This window comes from Equus quagga, chromosome 9 (genome assembly GCF_021613505.1).
Source record: "Equus quagga isolate Etosha38 chromosome 9, UCLA_HA_Equagga_1.0, whole genome shotgun sequence".
NCBI lineage: Eukaryota > Metazoa > Chordata > Mammalia > Perissodactyla > Equidae > Equus > Equus quagga.
The window spans coordinates 65,306,637-65,315,346 of NC_060275.1; the positions used below are offsets into that span (position 1 = coordinate 65,306,637).

Here is an 8,710-nt window from a genome sequence, read left to right on the forward strand (position 1 = left end):
GGTGGTTCCTCAAAAGTTTAAACACAGAATGACCACATGACCCGGGAATTCCACTGCAAAGTATACGCCCCAAATAACTGAAAGGAGTGTTCACACGCTGAGGCCCACGCCTGCTCATGGCGCACTATTCACCACAGCCAGAAAACGATGTCCGCCAACAGACGGAGGACAAAACAAACGCGGTCTGTCCACACGAGAGGACAGCACTCAGCCTTAAACACAACCAAAGCCCTGAGACGCCGACGATGCGGACGGAGCTCGGGACTCACGCTGAGTGAGAGGAGCTGACACAGAAGGCCACTCGGTGTGTGATCCCATGTATAGGAAACTTCCAGAACAGGCAAATCCACAGACAGAAAGCAGATGAGTGATGACCAGGGGCTGGGGAGAGGGGTGGGGAGCAACTGCTCATTGGGACAGGGTCTCCTTTTAGGGCAACGGAATGTTCTGGAATTAGATAGAGGTGATGGTTGCACAACCCTGTGAATGTCCTAAATGGCACTGAATTGTGCACTTTAAAATGGTGAATTTTATATTAGATGAATTTCACCCCAGTAAAAAATTATATATACATATATACATGTATATAATTAACATCAGAATATACATGAAATATAAATAATAATACTGTTGACATTTTGATATATTACCAAAAAAGCTGCAAGCCAGGGTTTGCCAGCCCTTGATTTAGGTAAATAAAAACAGCTACCAGGGGCCAGCCCGGTGGCACAGTGGTTCAGTTCACGCACTCTACTTCAGTGGCCCAGGGTTTGCCAGTTCAGATCCTGGGCACGGCTCTACACACTGCTCATCAGGCCATGCTGTGGTGGCGTCCCGCACAGAAGAACAAGAAGGACTTACAACCAGGATACACAACTCTGTACTGGGGCTTTGGGGAGAAAAAAAAAGAGGAAGATTGGCAACAGATGTTAGCTCAGGGCCAATCTTCCTCACCAAAAAAACCCAGCAGAAACAGCTACCAGGAACAGAGGGCCCCTCTAGGAACAGCCCCTTATGTGTGGGGTCTCCACTGTCAGTGACACGAGCAGGCAGGTGCTCACGACCTCTTTGCTGGACGAGGGACTACCATTCAGAAGGAGATGGCCACTCGCCCAAGGTGGCTGAACTGCAGGTGCCGGTGCCAGGATCTGACTGGGCCTCTGGGCCGGGAGCCCCAGAGTAGGAAGGGACCCAGGGCTCTGGCTGAGCACCCTGCTCAGCCCCTCACTCACCATGCTGAGCAGGCCCGCGGTAAAGATTCAGTGAGAAGATGCATGCAGCTCTGCCGTGCAGGGCTTGGCATACAGTAGGTGCTTAATCAGTGTTGCTCCTTCCCCCTCTCCCGTCTTCTGCACCAACGAGACTGAAACGATCGGGGCCTGGCTGCCCAGGAGACGATGAGAGGTTCTCCCAGGAATCACCAGTCACGGGCTGGATGAAACTCTGCACCTTCCCCACACACCGGCCGCTGACCGCTCAGCAGCAGTGAGAAAGCCCCAGGGGCCGCGGGCGAGGGGGCTGGAGGCCGCCCGTGCTCACTGGGCCTCGGCTCCAGGCGCAGCACAGCCAGGTGGTGATGGCACCAAGAAGCCCAGTTGGGGGGGGGGGGTCCCTGCCCACATCCCTGCCCACTCTCGAGAAAGGGCCAGCTGCCAACATCTTTGCAACTCGGGGAGCTGAGCTTGGCAAGATGCTGAGAAAGAGTTGTGCAAACCTGAGCAGAAACCCCCCAGTGGCCCCGGCTGGAATCCCCATCCAGCGGCTGCTGTCATGCGGCCATGACTCCTCCAGAGCACCAGGCGCTGGCCTGGGAAGCCAGCTGTACTGTAGGTGACGTGATTTCGGTAGAATTCCTGAGCACTTGCTCTCGGGAGCTGAGCCAGGTCCACACAATAGCTATTTGGGGTGGAACAGCTGGTAGAGGGAGAGGCGGTCTAGATTCCAGAAGAAAAGTGGAAAGAAGTAAAGGATACTAGAAAGGGCCAGGACCCAGTTAAAGGAGTCTGTGAGCTCTCTGTGGGCAGAAACGGGCCGTGTACTTCTTTAGCTTCCTCTCCGTGTCCACCAGAGCGTGGAGAGGGAGCTCAACATTTATTTGTTGCTCAGACCAAAAACTACTGATTTGCAAGTTTCCTCAGCCCTTAAAGACAGCCTGGCAGGAGATGGTAAATGCGAAGCTGCATGTGTACCACTCATGCAAGCCTCCACCAGTGGCAGACATCACCAATCAATCACAGCACTGCTTCCCAGCACTGAGCCTGGATGCGCCCTCCGCATCTCTGCCAGCAGAGTGCTCCAAACATTATCAATGGCTTAGAGGGAAGCGATCTGCTTCCTTGGCTTAAACTATTAATATTGGGTTCTGAGGAGAGGATGGGAGCCCTTGGGAAAGAGATGAGGACAAGGACGTCACCATCAACAGGCATAAAGTTCGCAACTGTGACAGGGGGACAGCAGGGCACAGACGTAGGGCCAGTCCCAGCGCTTTTGGAACTTGCCAATGACACGAGGGAGAAGGCGGCTCCCTCAGCAGCCCCGTGTGCCGTAGCACCCGTGCTCACTCACTGACCATGTGGCCGCGGAGATGCACCTGTTCCATCCCACTTGGCAGCTGACAGGCAGGCCACTCAGAGGCCGCGAAGCTCTGCCAAGGGTAAGTCACCCAGCTAGGAAGAGGCGGCGCCAGGAACCTGACTTCAAGTCCAGAGCTCTTCCTCCAACAGCACCATCCCGAGATGTCACCAGACACAGCCTGGCCGGCACGGCTTGGACAGCAGATGACGGGACAGCAGAATGCGAGGGCCACGCTCCAAGCCCCTCTCTGCCTGGCTGCCCCATCCGGCTCCTTCGCTCGTGCCCTGAATCAGGCAGCCAGCACTCCTGAGCATCCACACACGCCCCCTCACATCTTGCAATGAAACAGCCTCAGAGAGGTTAAGTGACATGCCCAAGATCACACAGCGAAAGTGGCGGCTCAAGTCCACATTCTTTCCCCGAGTCGGCTGCTCCGTCTGTTGGTTCCGCTCACCGGGCGCTCTGCTGGAGTGTCTCACGCTGCCCTGGGAGGCCCTCGGTGGGTGGCCAGCATCCTTTCGTCATGTTTGTTTCAACACTAGGTCCACAGCTGGGCCTGGGGAACACAGAGATGAATCAAGGGAGGCCCCTGCCTTTGAGGGGCTCCCTGCCTGGAGAGGAAGCCAGGACAGAGAACAGCTGGTCACCATGATGTATGAGTGTCCTGTGGCTGCCACAACAAATTGACAGAACTGTGCAGCTTAAAAGAGCAGCAGTGGACTCTCTAACAGCTCTGGGGGCCAGAAGTCTGAAATCAGAGTGTCGAGGGCATCAGTTCCTTCCGACGCGGTCTGGGGAGACTCTGTGCCGGCCTCTCCCCTGGCTCCCGGGGGCTCCAGGCGGTCTTCGCTGCTTCTTGGCCTGTAGCTACATCGCTCCAGTGTCTGCGCCCATCTTCACATGGCCTTCCTCCTCGTGTCTGTGTCTTGGCGTCCTCTCTCTTGTAAGGACACTTGTCATTGCACTTAGGGCCATCCTAATCAAGCATGGTCTCATCTCGAGACCCTTCATCACATCGACAAAGTAAGGTCTTTCCAAATAAGGTCACACTCACAGAAACCAGGGGTTAGGTTAGGACTATCTTCTGGGGACAGGTTCAACCCACGACCCATGGTGACAAGGAAGGTCACAGGAAGCTGAGCCGAGGAGGAGAACGCGGATGATTCTGCAGGACTGGAAAGGCACCTGGAGAAACTCCTCTGAGGGGCTTCAAGAGATGTATCAATTCATTGGCTCCTTCATCCATCCAGAGAATGTTCCAGTGAATGTTTATTGAGCGCCTACTGTGTGCTGTGCTGGGCTTAAAGAACAGGATGGATGCAATATAGATCCAGGTCCTACCCTCCCTGGGGTTCACACTCTACTGATGGGGGAGACAGCTAAAAAGCAAACAAGTCGATAAAAATAATCAGTAATGGTGAAAAGTGCTGTGGAACAAATTAAAAAGGGGTGGAGAAAGGAACTCTACAGCCTAGGGAGGGGCTGGCCAGAGCACAGGGCGCAGGGGGACCTGGGAAGCCCATTTCTGCAGAAACGCACAGAAGAGGAGCTGAGCACGGCCTGGAAGGTCGACAAATGGTCCTGGAACCACTGGGTATCCACGTGCAAAAAAAAGGCAAAAAGAAAAACAAACAAACAAACACAGGGAAAAGAAAAATTAACTCAAAATGGAGCATTCACTTAAATGCAAAATGCCAAACTATAAACCTTATAGACAATAACATAGGGGAAAATCAAGATGACCTTGGGTTTGGCAATGACTTTTTAGATACAACCCCAAAAGCACAATCCATGAAAAGAAAAATTGATAAGCTGGACTTCATTAAAATGAAAAACGTCTGCTGCGCAAAAGGCACCGTTAAGAGAATCAAGACAAGCCACAGACTGGGAGAGAATCTTCACAAAACACCTCTGTGATATAACACCGGTGTCCAAAATATATAAAGAACTCTGAAAACTCAACAAGAATAGAAACGACTCAGTTATAAACTTAGCCAAAGATCGGAACAGACCCCACACCAAAAAAGATATTCAGATGGCAAAGCAGCACGTGAAAAGATGCTCCACGTCATCCATCATCAGGGGAATGCAAATTAAAACAACGAGATACCACCACACACCTAAGAAAATGGCTAAAATACAAAAAAGTGATGGATCCCATGTCGGCGAGGGTGCGGAGCGACAGGAAGTCTCGCTCACTCGCGGCCGGCAGGGATGCAAACGGGGCAGCTACTGACAGTCTTATCCCACAACCCATCAATTGCATTTCTAGATATTTATCCAATTAATTTGAAAACTTACGTTCAGGTGAAGCCTGCCCGTGGACGTTTCTAGCAGCCCTGTTCCACAGATACTCACCCCAGCCACTGTCCGGCCAGGCGCCTCTGGACCACAGGGACGTGTTCTGAGAAGTGCGTCGGTGGGCGACTGCATCGTGTGAACACTACAGAGCATACTTACACGGCCTACGTGGTCCGGCCTGCTCCACACCCAGGCTCTGCGGTCCTGATCTTATGGGACCACCGTCCTCTGTGTGGTCCACCACTGACCAAAATGTCGTTCTTTGATGCACGACTTTATGGCCCCAAACTGGAAGCAACCAAGAAGTCCTTCAGGAGGTGAATGGATAACTGTGGTCCATTCAGACAACGGAATATTATTCAGCACTGAAAAGAAATGAGCTGTCAAGCCATGAAAAGACACGGAGGAACCTGAAGTGCCTATCACAACTGCATGATTCCAACTCTGACATTCTGGGAAAGGCAAGGCCCTAACGGGGGTTGGGGACAGAGAGGCAGCAGCCAGGTCTTTAGAGCAGTGGGACTATCCTGTATGATACCGTAAGGGCAGACAGGTCATTATGCATTTGTTGAAACCCAGAGAATGTACAACACCAAGAGGGAACCCTAACAGAACCTGCTGACTTGAGTTAATACCAACGTATGGAACAGGCTCATCAAGGCTCAGTCAAGGCAAGATGTCAGCACGGGAAACGGGGGGGGAAATGGGGGATGGGAACCCTCTGTGCTTTCTGCTCACTTACTCTGTGAAGTTGACACGGCTCTAAAAAAACATAAATTCATTAGTTAAAGGGGACGGAAGACGAGCTGGAGCCAAGCAAGCGGAAAATGAGAGGAAGGGATGCTTGGTGAAGGGCACAGCATGCTCAAGGGCCTGGAGCAGGGATGTGACCTACAAGGAAACTGCGAGAGGATGCAGGAGAGAGGGTCTGGAGAGCGCTGCAAGGGGAGCCTGAGGGGCCGGCCGGAGAGGCCTGCAACGGCCTGAGAATCACATGGCTGGGGAACAAATTCAATCCCCTTAATCTGTCCCTCCTTATCTGGCATACAGGGAGACTGAGGCCCACAGAAAAGCAGTGAGTTCCCAAAGGCCCACAGGTGGCTGTTGAACCAGCACTTGTAGATTGCCCCCAGGATGTCATCTGCACCGTCAACAAAAGAAGAGAGCCCACGTGATTCTCACACTATTCCTTTGGGGTAAGCTATTATCATTATCTGCATTTCACAGATGAGGAAGGGAGCCCAGAGAGGCAAAGCCACTTGCTCAAGGTCACACAGCGTGTAGCCAATGGCCGAGGGTGATTCTCCACCATCACAGTGGCAGCTGCAGGAAGCACATCTGCTCAACTTGCAGTCTCCAGCGGCCCAATAAAGCTGCAGAGGGGATTCCTGCCCGCTGCAGCCACTGAGCCCGGCACTGAAGCACCTCTGGGCCCCAGGGCTTGGCAAACAGGGCTCACCAATGAGCGTCTGCCAAATCCACAGTCGGATGAATGGCGTGAGGTGGCGCACTTCTGAGGCTCCATCCAGCTTGGAGGGTTCAGGCTTGTGGACGCCAAAGGGCTCCCCTGGCGCCTGTGTGGCGCCTGCAGCAGACCTGGGCTGTGAGGGTCCAGCTGCTGTCACTGCAAACCCCGCCTGGCCCCAGGAAAGGCAGCCGGGTCAGGAGTTGCCTGCGCCCCTCACCACCGGCCCTGGGTCTGCAGCCAACGATGGTCGCCTCCAGGCCCAGAAAGTGGGTCCTGGAGTCAAGAGACCGAAGCCGGGTGCCAACTCCAGGTGACACCATGAGATGCTCTCCCTCAAACGCCTACTTGGCCCCCGCTTTCTGCAGGTCCTGACTCACACAGCACCTCCCGGGTGAGGTTCACAATTTCACCATCCTCCCTCCCCCCCCCCCCCCACACTCACTTTCTATGCCCCTTCTGCGTTATTCTCCCAAAAGGCCCCTACCCCATATCCTTGTTTATTTTACACCCCCTCACTAGAGTGGAAGCCCCCAAGTGCAAGGGGATTGATTTGCCTGCCTGTTGGCTGCTGTGTTCCCAGTGTCCGCCCAGGGCCAGCACACAGTCACAACGTGAGTGACAGTCCCTTGCTGGCAGGGCTGCGGCGCGTGGCCCCAGGCGGTGCACTGGAGATGCCCACAGGGCAGCTGTTTCCCAGAGGCCCCCAGGGCTGGTGTGAGCTGGAGGAGAGACGTCATTGTTGTCTTGAGTCTCCTCACTGACGCATGTCAGTAAAGGCACAGGCCTGTCGGCAGCTGGAGGACCTCGAGCCTCTCCCAGCGCCTCATGAGCCTCAGTTTCCCTCCCTGACGGCTTCCTTGAGGCACAGTATCTCAGACTTAACATTTCTTGATGGCCTCGTGCAATGCTTTCTACGGGGTGATGGGCACAACAGTGGCTCAGGCTAGGTGGCCCCCAGAAAATGAGGGGCCAAGTCTCTCCACCCATCATGAGTCCTGGGGACCCCAATCTCGCCATCCATCAGGGTTTCGGGGGAACCCCACCCTAGGTCGCGAGGGACACAGTCTCCCCATCCATCCAGTATTCTGGGGACCACGCTGGGGCTGTGGGGCCAACTCCCCATCCATCAGGGGTTCCGGGGACCCCTCTGAGGTGCTGGTGGCCACGCTCCCCACCCCTCAGGGATCTGGGAGCCCACGTTCAGCTCAGAGGCCCGGGCCCCGGATGCCGCCCCCGCTCCAGGTCCTCCCTGTGCTCGCGCAGGCGGGAGCCGCGGGGCCCCGGGGATCCCGGGGCGTCACGCAGTGTTGTGGCGCGCGTGTTGACGCCGTCGCCGGGGAGACGCGCGGGGGCGGGCCCGGGTAGGGGGCGCGGCCTGGCGGCGCGCTAGGGGCCGGCCTCGCGGCGCAGAGCCCTGGCGGCCGCAGTGGCCACGGCCGCCGCCGCCCGCCGGCTTATATACCGCGGCTAAATTTAGGCTGCGCCCGGAGCTCGTCCCCATCCGGGACGCGTTTCCGCCGCTGCCGCCTTGGCCCGGCCCCCGCGCGCGCCGCGCCTATAAGGCTTGGGCGGGCCCGGCCGCGGCCCGCAGAGCCGTCCCCGCCCGCCCGCGCCCCGACCAGCCCTGCTCCGGGCAGCCGCTCGCCAGTGTCTCGAATCCGCGTCGGCCCCGGGTCCCGGCCATGGCGCTGAGCGAGCCCATCCTGCCGTCCTTCTCCACTTTCGCCAGCCCGTGCCGTGAGCGCGGCCTGCAGGAGGTGAGGGCGGCAGGGACCGCGGGCGGCGGGGGCGCTGGCTCCGGGTAGCAGAACGTGGGCTGCGGGGTAGTAGAACGCAGGCAGCGGGGCCGGCGGGCTCGGAGTTGTAGAACGCAGGCGGCGGGCGGCGATCCCCGGACCCCGCCGCGCGCTCACGCCCGCGCCCTATCGCCTTGTCACCCGCAGCGCTGGCCGCGCGCAGAGCCCGAGGCAGGCGGCACCGACGACGACCTCAACAGCGTGCTGGACTTCATCCTATCCATGGGGCTGGACGGCCTGGGCGCTGAGGCCGCCCCGGAGCCGCCGCCGCCGCCCCCGCCGCCCACGTTCTACTACCCCGAGGCCGGCGCGCCGCCGCCGTACGGGGCCCCCACGGGCGGTCTGGTGTCCGAGCTGATGCGACCCGAGCTGGACGCGCCGCCCGGGCCGGCGCTGCACGGCCGCTTCCTGCTGGCGCCGCCGGGCCGCCTGGTGAAGGCCGAGCCCCCCGAGGTGGACGGCGGCGGCGGCGGCTACGGCTGCGCGCCCGGTCTGGCCCGCGGGCCGCGAGGCCTCAAGCGCGAGGGCGCCCCGGGCCCAGCAGCCGCGTGCATGCGAGGCCCCGGGGGCC

At 57.6% G+C, this 8,710-nt stretch overlaps 1 protein-coding gene across 1 annotated transcript in view; it reads left to right on the forward strand.

The window, feature by feature from the left end:
• Positions 1 to 7,905: 7,905 nt before the first annotated feature.
• Positions 7,906 to 8,710, forward strand: part of KLF2 (KLF transcription factor 2) — a 2,742-nt gene continuing 1,937 nt past the window's right edge. Inside the window, exons 1-2 of the mRNA XM_046671197.1 lie at positions 7,906 to 8,100; positions 8,287 to 8,707. Of these exons, the coding sequence (XP_046527153.1) occupies positions 8,026 to 8,100; positions 8,287 to 8,707 (496 nt within the window). The 5' untranslated portion in view covers positions 7,906 to 8,025. The remainder of the gene's footprint in view (positions 8,101 to 8,286; positions 8,708 to 8,710) is intronic.